The 15313-nt window shown below is 36.4% G+C and overlaps 1 protein-coding gene across 2 annotated transcripts in view; it reads right to left on the bottom strand.

The window, feature by feature from the left end:
* Nucleotides 1–1446: 1446 nt before the first annotated feature.
* Nucleotides 1447–15313, bottom strand: part of AASS (aminoadipate-semialdehyde synthase) — a 46790-nt gene continuing 32923 nt past the window's right edge. For both annotated transcript variants that reach the window (XM_083366681.1, XM_083366682.1), the window contains 8 exons: nt 15115–15223; nt 13977–14117; nt 12851–13018; nt 11992–12087; nt 8545–8660; nt 6781–6869; nt 4832–5008; nt 1447–4328 (listed from right to left, as the gene is read on the bottom strand). In XM_083366681.1, the coding sequence (XP_083222807.1) occupies nt 4210–4328; nt 4832–5008; nt 6781–6869; nt 8545–8660; nt 11992–12087; nt 12851–13018; nt 13977–14117; nt 15115–15223 (1015 nt within the window). In that variant the 3' untranslated portion in view covers nt 1447–4209. The remainder of the gene's footprint in view (nt 4329–4831; nt 5009–6780; nt 6870–8544; nt 8661–11991; nt 12088–12850; nt 13019–13976; nt 14118–15114; nt 15224–15313) is intronic.

Raw genomic sequence — 15313 nt, 5'->3', positions numbered from 1 at the left:
AATCAGGAAGACTAGTCCCAGGCTCTGTGTTGCAAAGGGCAGGTTTAAGATTTTTTCTCTGTAGTTCTCTTGAACAGGTTGTGCCTTTTTTCCCTGAGTGAAGTCTAAACTTGTACATCATCCCTCCTGAAACTCTACTGATACATTTACTCACTTCTTAGTTTCCTTATTCTCCCACTTCAATCAGAATAGAACTGGAAGGAACCTTGGAGGTTTTCTAGTCCAGCCCCCTGCTCAAGCAGGAGACCCTATATCAGGGGTCTTCAAACTTGGCCCTTTTATGACTTGTGGACTTCAACTCCCAGAATTCCTCAGCCAGCTTTGCTGGGAGTTGAAGTCCACAAGTCATAAAAGGGCCAAGTTTGAAGACCCCTGCCCTATATCATTTCAGACTAATGGCTCTCCAGTCTCATTTTAAAAACCTCAAGTGATGAAGCACCCACAATTTCTGAGGGCAAGCTGTTCCACTGGTTAATTCTCCTCACTGTAGGAAGTTTTCCCTTAATTCCAGCTTGCTTCTCGCTTTGATCAGTTTCCAACCATTGTTTCTTGTCTTTCCCTCTGGTGCTTTGGAAAATAAATTAACCCCCTCCTCCTTGTGGCAGCCTCTCAAATACTGGAATACTGCTATCATGTCCCCCCCCAGTCCTTCTTTTCTCTAGACTGGCCATTCCCAAATCCTGCAACCGTTCTTCATATGTTTTCGTCTCCACGCCTTTAACCATCTTAATTGCTCTTCTTCGCACTTTTTTTCAAAGTCTCAACATACTACTAGATGCAGTATTCCAGATGTGGCCTTACTAAGGCTTCATAAAGCGATACTAAAACTTCACATGATTTTAATTCTATGCCTCTGTTTATACAATCAAGGATTGTATTAGCGTTTTTGGCGGCTGCTGCACACTGCTGACCCATGTTTAAGTGATCATCCACTAGGATTCCAAGGTCCCTCTCACAGTTGCTGTTTTTGAGCCAGATTTCGCCTAATCTGTACTTGTATTTTTGGTTTTTCTTGCCCAGGTGTAAAACCTTGCTTTTCTCCACATTAAATAGCATTTTGTTGGATAGGGTCCATTGTTCAAGTCTGTCAAAATCTTTTGGATTCTGAGCTTGTCGTCTGATGTGTTGGCTCTTCCTTCCAGCTTGGTGTCATTTGCAAATTTGATGAGATCCCCTTCTATTCCCTTATCTAAGTCATTTATGAAGATATTGAAGAGTACTGGGCCTAAGACGGAACCTTGTGGTATCCCACTGCTTACTTCACTTCATGTTGATGTAGTACCATTAAGGATACTTGTTGAGTACAGTTTGTCAGCCAGTTACAAATCCATCTGGTGGTGATGCTTCTATCACATATTTTTCTAGCTTACCAGAAAGTAGGTTGTGGTCTATTTTGTCAAATGCCTTGCTGAAGTCTAAATATACTATGTCCACAGCATTTTGTTGGTCTAGTAATTTAGTCACTTTGTCAAAGAATGAAATAAGATGGTTTGGCATGATCTGTCTTTAACAAACCTGTGCTGGCTACTAATTATAACTTTATTTGTTTCTAGATGTTCACAGATCTGTATTTTGATTATTTTTTCCAGTATCTTCCCAGGTATTGATGTTAGACTGAATGATCTGTAGTTTCCTGGGTCTGTTTTTTCTTTTCTTTTTTGAAGATGGGAACCACATCGCCTCTTTTTCCAATCCCAGTGCTCCAAGAGTTTTTAAAGGTATGATACTGAGATAACATATGCCAGTTCCTTAGGAACTCTGGGATGTAATCCATTAGGTCCTGGTGATTTATATAATATCAAGGTCAGACAGGTGTTCTCTTACCATTTTCTTACTTATCTTAATTTTTATTTCTAGTCCATCTTTTACAGTTATGTTTCGGTAGGTTGGTCTATAATTTCTTTTTGTCTGAAGACTGATGCAAAGAATGAGTTAAGCAGCTCTGCTTTCTCTCTACTGCATGAGCCATAGAAATGCACAGTAACACAGCTTTATGATTTAACCTTTTCAGATTTATTTCATAACAGGGTTTTTTATGTTGTGGGGATTGTACAAACTGAGGCATACTGTTGTGAAATTAGGTGGCAAATTGTTTCCAGGCCAGCAGCCCTCAATTTTTTTTCTGAAAAATTTGCTAAGTGTAAATGAAGCAATTCCACTACCTTCCAGTGAATATTTTGTACTCACTTTTCCTACTTCTCAGTGAGCTCATCAGGCAGAGAAAGAACACTGGACATTGTGTTAAAAAAATTAAACAATTTCAGACAGCAATTATCTTTTGTGAACATGTGAGCATCAAAATAATGAAATTAGGGATGTTAATGCTGTAATCATATAGATACTAAACCTCTGATACAATTGTATATATACATTAAATTTCATGGCTACAGTGGAATCTACTCTTTGGTAAATGTGCACAGGATTATACAATATTAAAAATTGCTCTGACCCAATACATCAAAATATCAGGGGGCCATATGTAAATTTAGTATTTGCAGATTTAACCAATTCCAAAAATACTAAGAAAAGAGCCAGAGCTACCACTCATTGTATCTTTGAATTAAAACTTTTGGGAAAATTATGCTGGCATTAGTTTAACTATCTGAATGGTCAACAGTGTTGGCTGCAGATGTCAGTGGAAACTCCACATTTTTCCGATCTGTACTTCCGAATTCTGTCCACATTTTTTTCCCCTCCCTGGGATACAAAAAACAAAAACAAAAAACCCACAACTTTCTCCTTTTATGAGAATGGTTTTAAGGAAAACATCCTGGTTTCCTCTCTATGCAGTAAAACAGATAATTCATATTACTTGTGTGACACTGGTCTGAAAGTCCATTGAAGAACAAGAACAAATGTTTATATGTATCAGATATCTACCTGATATATTGTTTCTCTCCAATACTGAACCATGTACGGACTTTACAAGGCACTGCAGAATATTCTGTTTACAAAATAATGTAAATAAATAAACTAATTGGCAACTTTACATAGCACGTCAGAATTTAGAAGTCGTCCAATATATAAAACATAATTTCAAGGAATATAACAATTGGCAAATGTAAAGCAGATTTTTTTCCCTCCACAATAGGATTTTCAGCATATATTATAGAAATGTCTAGAACAATCATATCCTCAATACATAAAAATGCCACATTAATTTCTAGAAATTAAAAGTGCAACTGGAAAATAGTTTTCCCTTTGGCTATAAAAATCATATCTCCATCACAACTATATCAGTTTTATGACATTCAAAGAACTGTTCATACATTCTAAGAATATGGGAAGCTGCAGTCCCAATACCTTTGGAGGGTAACCAGGTTAGGAAAGGCTGGTCTATTGCACATTAGCATCTCCTTTTTAGGAGAAGGTCTTCAGAGTCCCAGTAACAGATCTTTTCCAATTCTGTTAACTGTAGCCTTTAACTGGAAATACCTAGACTGAGCTAGCTCAACAATATGACGTAGGTTTTAAGAAAGCCAACTACTTTTGACTCTAGTTATCACTCAAGGAATTAGTGTAGATACTCATCAAGCATATTGATCAAATCACAAAGTGATTACAAAAATGGCTCATGGAAAAATGAATTATCCCTTATACATTCTTAAAAGACCAATGATATAGTAAAACATAACCATATCTGGATGAAGTGGGAGCTTTTGAAAACCAATACTTTGGGCACTTAGATCATAAACTTCTTCATTTCTAATAAAGAGCAAATATTTCTAAATTTAGAATGTTTTAAAAATTCATTTTAAACACTGTACTAGAAACATTCACCATATGCAGCAATTTTGCAGCCTTTATGAAACAATGAAAAATACTTTTGTACAACCTTAAGAGCCTTGCCTCATGTATAAAAATCCTACATTTCTGAAGAAAAATACCATGCCATACTATGATAAATATTGGGATAAGTACACAAATAAAACAGCTTACTCAGAAGTCATTGAGACTCGCTTCCAAATAAGTCAGTTGGGACTGTAGCCTTTAATAAACCCAATTCGATAGGATAATCTCATGTGAAAACCTGAACTAAAGGCTAGAGGTTCTCAAGATAATAGAAACTGTGTTGCTCTTTTGTTCATTTCAATGGGTTCAGCATAGAAGACTTTTCAACTGAAGGTATCCATGGCAGATTTTCAAGCTTCAATTTGTGCATATTAGAAACTCAGTGGATGGGTGGCTAAGAGGAACATGAGGTCTGCTTTATTGCCTAATAACACTCTGGGTTGTGTAGGCAATGCCTTCTGCTTGAATACGCTTGAGTATTGGTCCATATATATCCTTTGTCAATGGGACGATCATACCTTTGTTGTTAATTTCACCTGAAATACCAAATAAGAAATAACTTATTATTTGAACAAATTTTATAGGGGCATAACAGTACTCATTTAATAAAAAAATACAATGGCATTCTACTTGCAGTTAAGACTTGCGTCTTTATTTATTCTTGAAAACACTGCACGTGTATTAATTTCAAATGAACAATTCATTTCCTTTTACTCAGAGAAAGAAAGGTGAAAGAAAAATTAAAATGTGGAACATACTAGAAATAGGAGAATAGGACCATTATGGGAAGTTACTCCAAACATATTTCTAGGTTAGAACAACAGAACATACCTTAACAAAATCTCACTAAATGTAACTGTAGCCCTTTAAAATAAGTAGCTGGGCACTGAGGCTTAACTTACTAAATAAATAGAAAGGTATAATAGACATGTATAATAAGTAAGTTATGCTTTTTCAGGAGGTATTTTATAACAAATTACCTAAAGTAATCACATTACTTTCAAGGACTCCTTAATTAAAAGGGAAGAAAGATACATACCTTCAAGAATCATCTTTGCTGCAATAGCAGCAGGGTATCCCACCGTTTTGGCCATTGCAGAATACCCTTTATCATCTCCATACACCACAAGATTAATATATTTATCTTCCAAATGACCAGAGGGATGCCTAATTCCTATTTCATTCCTCATAACTATCATATCTCGCTCTCCAGACCCTAAACAAAAGGAAATTGTTCTTAAAAAATTGACAAGTTGTGTATTAAAAGTGAACTGCAAAACTATTTCAAGAACAACACAACTTTTACTAATTCGATATTGAGCAATATCTGTTATTCATAGACAATGTTTTTTTGAAAATACATCTTTAAGTACAATAAAAGGATTATAATAAAAAAATAGCACAGAGCACTGTTAATGCACCTTTTGAAAGAAGGAACTGAATATATATCTCTATGTATATCTGTATGTGTTTTTATTGCTAGATAAAGTTTTAATGGTAAAAAAAAATCTATACTTACATTATGAAACTCTGTTATCACTAAGTTTGCCATAAAATAAAAAATCATTAAAAACACCAGCAGTTTAACTCCCATCCAAATCATACTAAAGATTTGCTTCTCTATTTAAAAAGGTAATGTGATTGCTACACAGGAAAAAAACATTTGAGGAGGTTGAACAACATTATGCCCAGTCTAGTATAAATCAGCAGATGCTGGGAAAGTTGCTCTGAATAAAGGTAGCAGAATTATTACTGAATGCCTATAAAGATTCTCAGTCTTCCGGGTTTTAGCCATCCCAAAAATGCTTTTTCAAAAGGCAACTGGACTTTTTTCCTTGAAGATGTTTTGCTTCTCGCCAAATGCCTTAAAACTACCCCTCTAGATAATATCTACCACCTAGCTGGCATTGCCCTGCCTGCTGTTCACAGAGAAGCAGCAGCATTACAGAGAGATTCTAATCACCAATATCTAGACAACACCAACTCTATGGCCTATAAGCAGCTCAGCAGAGATTAAAATCCAAGAAAAGCTTCTTTAGGTCGATGGAAGACTGAAGAATTTGGAAGCAGAGTGGATCTATGGAAAGCTACAAAGAACCAACCCTGGATGAACCTATAGAGGATCTGGCACCTGAGTCTGATGAAAGCTGGGAAGTATGGAAATCACTGAATATATTGTGCACAGGTATAACAGGTTCCAGAGACACACTGAACAAATGGAGCTATCCAGTGGCTTCTGCTCTTTGCAATTGTGGCAACATGCAAATGATAATGCATATGTATACCTGCCCTTTGTTCCCCGATCAATGGACACTTGAGGACCTCATGGCAGCGCGACAGAAACACAATTAATGTTGCTAGTTTCTAGACAAGATCTGTTTAATTTGTACATATTTTAATCTTGTATTATATTTTAAATTTTATGTCATATAGTATGCCTTATTTTAATTGTGATGCTTCTGACACGAACAAATGAACCTGGGACGGCTGACACAACCGTGCTGATTAACAACAGATTTTCAAGTCCCAATTAACACTATCTGTACTGTTTATTTGAATGTCTGACCATCTCAATGCTCGGCTGTTCCCTGGACATTAATTAGGACAGGTTGGATTAATCCATCTGGTACTTCCCTCCTTCTTTTTATTAACTTCCAGATTCCACCAAAAAATATTCATTGGGTAAAATGGATACACTTAACAATTGCAGCATTTGCTTAATGACTGCCACAAAAACGGTTGGAAAATCAGACACAATCACCTAGTGACTCCCTTAATGCTAAGCACATTTGATTTGTGCTTAGATTGTAAGCCACCCTGAGTCTTCGGAGAAGGGCGGGATATAAATGGGATTAAAATAAAATAAAATAAATAAATAAATAATGACTGCAATGACTTAAGACCATAATTCCTGGCTCAATTACAGTCATAAATTGAGGACTACCTGTATTGGAAAATAAAACTATGGGTGAAGAGCATATCGCCTACCGTATGAGAGCTTTGCTTCCATGTGTTTGGCCAATGCATCCACTATACTATGTGCTGTTGGAACAGGTTCATCTCCAAGCAACCCCAACCTGAAAGGCGGATAAAAACAGGTAATGCCAAGAACAATAAGAAGACTTTTCCCCAGTGCAGCAGAGTTTGATCAACAGGTGTAAAGGACAGATGATAAAGCACTTGAACTGGTTTTTTTTTTATTCTATCCATATCTGAACAAGTATCATTACTGCCACCCTGAAAATTATATTTTCATGGACGTAGGTAGGCTATTAACCTGAACTTACACAAACTTCAGAGACAATTTTCTTATTAAAAATTCACACCATAAAACATCAAACAGGGAAAAGAAGCCTGAAAATCTATACTCTGCTAAGTACATACTGTATAAAATTTACAAAGATGTATGAATTTCACATTCTGCGCAGGAATAACTGAAAAAATTACACTAGCCTTCGACTTACAACCATTTGTTTAGTGACCATTGAAGTTACAACGGCATTGAAAAAAGTGACTAACCATTTTTCACATATGAGCATCCCCATGGTCACATGATCCAAATTTGGACACATGGCAACTGGCATATATCTATGAAAGTTGCACTGTCCCAGGGTCATATGATCACCATTTGTAACCTTCCCAGCCAGCTTCTGCCAAGCAAAGTCAATGAGGGAAGCCAGATTCACTTAAAGACTGCATGATTCACTTAACAGCAAGGTCATAAAATGGGGCAAAACTCATTTAACAACTGCCCTGCTTATCAACAGAAATTTTGGGCTCGATTATGGTCATAAGTCAAGGACTACTTGTATGATATTAAGCCTATCTCCAAACTCTGAGTTCACCCCATATATTTATGAGGTGTACACCAATTTGGTACTGTGACATAAATGACAGATGAACAGCTATACAGAAGCATTCCTTTCAAGGGGTTTCAGGTTGGTACCATGCTTTTAGTCTCCTTGTGTACATTTGCTGTGCAAAGAAGGGATTCTATGAAGAAATAGTATAAATAAGGTATGTAGCGGGGAAGTCTTAGTTTTTCCACTTCTCAGGGGGCAATTCTCTGCCCTAATGATTAAGCATCAACTCTAAGAGAACTTTTGTGCCTTGGTACAAGCTATGGTCTTTTTTTGGGGAACAGACTTTTCTGTTGCTATCAGGCCTAAAATGAAGATGAATTGTTGTTTTCACATTTATAGACATAATGCTGCCAGACTGAGGACTTTAGTATCTGTATCTGCAATTTACTATGTGAACTATAATGGCGGGGCTGTCTTCACCCACTTTCTCTCTCACATAAAATCAAGGTTGAGTTGTCTCTTACTCCTCTGGAATGTGCCCCTCCCTCCTACATTTCCTCAGTCATATGATTTTGTGACCTTCAGTAAAGCGTTCTATATCGAGCCTATTCAGAAAAATCAGAATATTGTTGATACTTTTAGACCAGGACTTGCCTTTTGCTCTCTCTATAATTAGTCTCACTAATAAGGTTACTTTTGTTCTAAACATTATTACGCTCTCCTTATGGGTATTTGGGGGCTGGCAGCTAAAAAAAACCAGTAAATTAACCTCTGCCAGTAATCTTGCAAGCAAATCCAAGTACTGATTTATTCCCTGAGCTAAACATTTCAAGACAAACATGACTGATGCACATTTTAAAGAAAAACATTATAGCAGTTGAATATATGAAATATCTGAATGCTAGAAGTGGAGAAAAAAAGAGAGGAAATCCTACAATTTCTATCCTACCATTCCACTGCTTCCAACTGTTTTTTGTTCTCATTCAGATGATTATAGACAGCCTGTTGGAGTTCATCATATTTGACAGAAGACTGAAGTCCAAGCAACTTACACATTAGCTCTTTCTAAAAACAAACAGTTTTAAGAAAAATGATTGAAATACTGAAGACCAAGGTAAACAGCCTTAAAAAAATGCAGAAAAAAATATAAAAAAAAGAAACAGCAGGCAAGGAAAAAATGGGTAACATATCAAAATTTGTTAATACAGGAAAATTGAGAATTTGAAATCATGAGAACAATTGACCATAGAACAGGGGTGGGCACCTCTGACCTGTAGATTTCAACGCCCAGGATTCCAGAGTCAGGAATTTTTGGCTCAGGAATTCTGGGAGTTGAAGTCCACAGGTTGTAAAAGGGCCATAGTTGCTTACCCCTGCCATAGAAGGATTTGCTTTTCATCGGTTTCCGTATACACAATTAAGGGAGAAGTTGAATATAGATAAAAAGCTACAAGGTACAGAACAAATGATGAACATATAATTGCTGAAATGTATAAATGACTGTTGAATTATGAAATATAAGATGAGCTAAAAAGTGCATGATAAACTTACACTGTCTTATAATTTAAGAGAGATTTTGTTTATAAAATGATATACTATAGGTATATATCACTAAAGAGATTTTCTGACATATATTCAACAATGTGATGCCATTTATGGCTGTTTGCCATCATGTGACGGCATTTTACTATTTTTGACAAAAACCAGCCCTTACACTTTTTGGCAAAACTGGGCCCATAGTGAACCATTGGCTCGCTTAACGACCATGGTGTTTGCTTAACTGTGGTGGTTTGCTTTACGACTGCTGCAAAAAAATGTGACCAACCTGTTTTATGACCATTATAACATACAATAGGCTCCATTATGGTCATACGGTGAGAACTATCTGTAATGTTTGAATTACAGAACTTTGAGAAATCGTTCAGACCAACAAGTCCAACATTTGGGTCCTCCGAGCCCCTCCCTCCCTCTCTTCATTTATTTATTTATTTATAAAATGTATAGGCTGTCCCTCTTTCCTCAAAATAACTCTTTAATTGGATTCACTATATATATATATATATATATATATATATATATATATATGTATGTATTCTGAATGCTTAACAAACATTTAACAGTTGTCTTGGGAGTTTCCCGATACTCCCATGTTACACCTTTGCTCCGCGAGCTGCATTGGCTACCGGTTGCTCTCCGGGTGAGGTTCAAGGTGTTAGTGATGACTTACAAAGCCCTTCATGGCATGGGTCCGGATTACCTACGGCAACACCTGCGGCCGGCATCAACTTCCCTCCGTCCAGTGCGCTCCCACAGAGAGGGCCTCCTCAGGGTGCCACCGATCAAAGAATGCCGATTGGTGACCCCCAGGGGGAGAGCGTTCTCTGTGGGTGCGCCAGACCTTTGGAACAGCTTACCGGTTGAGCTCCGGATGGCCCCCGACCTTCGCTCCTTCCGGCGCGATCTCAAAACTTTCTTTTTCGAACAAGCTGGCCTGGTCTGATGGGATGGGGTTGGGTTTTATAAATAGTTTTAATTGTAATATGTATTAATTTTAAGGGCATAATGTTTAATGGCTTTTTAATTTTTGTATAATATTTTTATTGTGTATCGCCCTGTTCACCGCCCTGAGTCCTTCGGGAGAAGGGCGGTATAGAAATCAAATTATTAAATTAAATTAATTAAACACATATCTCCCTTGCTTCTCAGCTAACAAAGAGAGAGCAAGACCCTGTGGCCTAGGGGTTAAAACAACTGCTTAAGATGCAGTCGGCCCAGGTTCGAATCTCAGAAGGGTATGGCTGACTGATGAGAACAAATAAGTTTGAAATGATCATATCGGTCTCCCTTTATTCTTAGTTAGCAAGCCAAAAAATTTACACAAATATGAACTGCCACTGCTGTGGCTACTGCCTGTAGATGGCCTTGGGCTAGGCTGAAACAGGAAATAAGATTTGTCCCGTGTCTGGGACCAAGCAAGTGTATTCTGAATGCTTAACAAACATTTAAAACATATATATCAATATATATATCAATATATTATATCTATACACACAGACACACACACACTCCCTCTTTCCTCAAAGTAACTCTTTAATTGGATTCACTATATATATATATCAATATATATATCAATATATATCAATACACACACACATATACATATATATATATATATATACATATATATATACAAACACTTATATACACATACACACATATATACACACATACATATATACATATGCATATACACATACACACACACACACATATATATATATATATATATATATACATATATCAATATAAATATATATCAATACACACACCCATGCATATACATATGCATATACATATACACACACACATATACACACACACATATATACATATGCATATACATACATACATACATATGTCTATCTATTTATCTATCTCTGTCGTTAGATAGATAGATAGATAGATAGATAGATAGATAGATAGATAGATAGATAGATAGATAGATAGATAGATAGATAGATAGATATCACTAATTGTTGTTGGAAACACCAAGAACAGGAAGGGCCACTTTACCACATTTGTTAAACTTGTGAAAAGGTTTTTTAAAAAGCTGGGTACAAATACATACGATGATGCAGAGAATTTTAAAAATTAGTATTCACCTAAAATCAGAATTTTTCCTAATAGGACTTAAAGGCAGACAACTAGAAAAGACTTATGAAAGTTTTGGTTTTATATATGGGAACTGCAAGGGGGGCTATTATACATGCAAAGATGGGAAAATATACAAAAATCCACAATGGAAGAGCGGATCAGGAAGATGGCAGAATGTGGGAAAATGGCTAAATTGACTTATTTGACTAGGGAAGGAGCAATAACTACTTTTAAAAAAAAACTAGAAATCCTTTATGAACTTTTTGCTAAAAATAGATAAAAATAAACTGGTGATCTCTGGACTCATTGATTAAAGGGGATTATAGATGGGAAGAAGGGAACTATGTTATCATGTAATTTGGGGGGAATTAATCATGCCTGCAAGCTCTGCAAAGATTGGAGTTGCTTTTTTTCTTTCTCTTTTCTTGATGCTATACATTTTTCTTCTATTTTGCTTTTTATATCTTTTTTCTCTTCTATGTTCTTTTTAATTTTTCTGTAATTTTAACTTTGCAAAAAAAAATCAATAAAAATTATAAAAGGCTGGCAGACACCAAAGATTGGGCCTTCTGAATGGTAGCCCCTGGACCCGGAATCCCTCAAGATAAAATGATTTTACAGGGTGGCTCTTATTTACACTAATTTAAAACATTACATTTTGTAAATGTACTAAATTTATAGGAACTAATTGATTATCATACCAACCTCAATTCTATTTCTCTCCTTTGGAATAGGTACTTACCCATTTTACAGAAGGTGTAGTTGCACTAAGCATAGGGCATGGTTCTGGATTTATTAGTCCCAATTTCACAAAACCTTCTATAGCTTTACAGTAACCCTGGAAAAGACAAATGGAAAGGATTAGGAAATGACACAAGCCTTCAGACCTGCTAACCTAATAAGCATGAAAACAGCTCAAGACAATATTGGAATACCATTGAATGATTTTTCAGCTTTTCCAACAGGCTTTTCGTCAGAAATCTGAAAATCATGCACTCATTTATGCTGGAACAATTAAGATTCAAACCAATTTATAACTTTTTTGAAATGCGTTTTTCTCGAATTCTTTTGTTGTTATTCTCTCTCACAGTTAAAATAAACCTACCATTAAAATTATAGACTGATCATTTTTTTGTCAGTGGGTAAACGTACAAAATCAGCATGGAATCAAATATTTTTTCCCTCACTGTAAGTCACTTTTTTCAGTGCAGTTTTAATTTTGAACAGTTACTAAATGAATGGTTGCAAGTTGTGGACTACCTGTGTATAAAGCAGGGGCAATTAAAAAAATGCCTCCTGTTCCAGAACTAGAAACCAAAGAGCAATTAACTAATATTTTAATTGGTGCAGACATACAGTACCTTCAGCTCTCTAACACAGGCATGTATCTATTACAAACCACAATGGTGCAAAAACGATGTGTGCATTATGATATCAAAACACAAAAGCCCAGCTTTTCATGCTTTTGTTCCCTATCCTATGCAAATACTTAAACCATGTGGTTGGAGTCATGACATCCATGCTGCCATTTCCCCCCTCCCCTGCGGGTGCCCATGCTCTCTCTATGATCAATCACACTTCTATAATGCAAATGTACCTACCGTGTACCTTAATGTTCCTCTTAAAAGAGTGTGAGCTGATTGAATACCATAAGATTCAGCATATTTTGTACTATCCCTGTTTGGAAAACCTTCCAAATTTAATCCTGGGAAAAAATCCATGACAGTAACAGAATCAAGCAAAGCTCCTCCGGCTGGAATATTAATAATCTAAGGATTATGAAAAACAACAATCATGTAAGTGTACTATATTTGAGGACAGGGCCTGCCAAACCTTTAAGCTGCTCTTTAAAAATGCCTGTCTCCCACAATCATGAAGGTTAAACATCTCTCCCAAGTCTTATTTATGGCCACTTCCTTTCAGGTCTCTGCTGTGTCCTAATTTCTGTTTTTTCACAAGACCTTCAGTGTGCTACATTCCACACAGAGCCTGCATTCCCTTAACAGGAACCTTATTAAGACAAGTTTTAGCACTGCTGCAAATCTTACTGATCTTACTGATTCATGCCCTAAAAGCCAAGGTTACTATTCGGAATTAGGACAAAGTGGATTTTCCCCTTCCTTGCTGGTAGCTCATCAATATTTTGATTTTCTTTAAAACAGTTTCCATGCCAATTATAGCAACATGAAGACTCTTCTTGCTTTCTTATTACTTATCAAATTTATCTCCCCCATGGAGTGATATCTTCCTTGATCACCTAACCACATAACAGTTAGGTGACCACTGTATTGTCCATTGATTATTCTAACAGGGAGGAACTAGCCAATTTAATTAATAGAACAGGTGTTTGGGAACTAAGGCTACATTTCCTTTACCCATGGATGAGATGGGAATGAAAACTTTGGAAAGGGTAGTGATATGAAAATGGCTGTCCTTTGATTGGCTGTTGTATCTGGCCCTGCCTAACTTAAATTGAAAATGTTCCATTAAGAACTAACTTTGTTCACATCAGAAGAGTTTTCAAAACTCCTCAATCAGATACAGCTATAAGCCACCTTTTCATTTTAACATATATATGTACTGTATACACACGGAAACCAGTTCAGTACAATGGTTAAAATCAGAAAGCTAGAAACCAGGAGTTCTGGTCCTGCCTTAGAGATATGAAGCCAGCTGGCACTCATACATACAAAAAATGTGTATACTTTTAAAGAGAAATTACATCACCTCTCCATCTTTTAAATAGGTTGCAGATTTAACTGTGTTTAGTAGGACTCCCTGTGGACTCCAGCTAAATTTATATCTCAGGGGGTTGTCAGAATATTCAGGAGCAGGCAAGCCTCCACAGAAGGAAGTGTAGGATATCACCTGGAGTGGATGAAAATAAAGATCTCAATTTAAATTCAGTTAGTTTATCCAATAGAGATTCCTGAATTTATTTAACATAGCCTAATTGTATAATTCTGATTAATCTAGTTTTACAGTATTCTACTGTAAAATGTAGAAAAACATCTAAGACATTTATACAGTTTTCTTTAGAAATTCATTCAACTTTTATAACATCTAGTATCAAAAAAAGAATTAAAAATTAAACTTAGGATCTATTCATATAAAGCCTATACATTCTAAGCACAAACCAATCACACAGTGAGTTCACGGCAATCCTATAGCTGTCTATGAGCTTCAGAAAAAGAAATGGGTAGACATGAACAGGATCCTACTACACAACCCCTCTGAAAGTGATGGGATTCATTATAAATGTAATGTATTGGTTTTTTGTCTTACTAAAGAGTATCACATGGGGTTAATTGTGGAAGGTTGTTTAAGCAGGGAAGCTGGCTAACAGCTCCCAGCTCCTCAGACAACCCGTCTCCAGCGCCACCACTGGCTGCCTCTAGGGCGGCAATAGGTTGCTTTAAATCTATTGGCCGCCACCTAGAGGCCAGGGTATAAATAGCTTCATTCGCAGCCCTGTTTCCCAGTTCAGTTCCTGCAACCAAATAAAGAACGATTCTTGCTGAACTCACTCACCTCGTCTCGTCAATCAAGCATCGAATCCAGTATATAACAATAAATTTATTAAAATTACAGCATTATTGGTTTCTGTGGGACTTAATCAAGATTAATTTCAAATGTATTCTCAGTGTATGGACTTGCTTTTCTCAGATGAAATTCAAAATTTAAGATTCATCAGAATTTGTCTTTTCCATTTTGTCTTTGCGTGTGGTAAAAGTTGATGCTTCATAAAAAAAGCAAAGGAAAGAGGAAAGCTTTCCTTTTTTTAAGGAGGAAGAGGAGGATAAAAACAAAACTGGGGACAAGGAGCATGGGCTATGACTTGGGTTCTTTTTTCAGTTGAGCTTACCGTAGCACCCACTTCTTTTGCTTTATCAATACATTCCATTGCCAACATATGATCGAGGCCAGGATCCAAACCCACTTCGCTGATAATGGTAATGCCAGCTGCCTCTGTGCTATAATACAAGGAAAGCTATCAGGTGAAAGGCAACAGCAAGGTATCTCTATAAAGTACACGTGGCCCTCTACTTACGACCACTCAGTGA

Source organism: Vipera ursinii, assembly GCF_947247035.1.
Source record: "Vipera ursinii genome assembly, chromosome: 6".
NCBI lineage: Eukaryota > Metazoa > Chordata > Lepidosauria > Squamata > Viperidae > Vipera > Vipera ursinii.
This window is presented reverse-complemented; position numbering and strand designations above follow the sequence as displayed.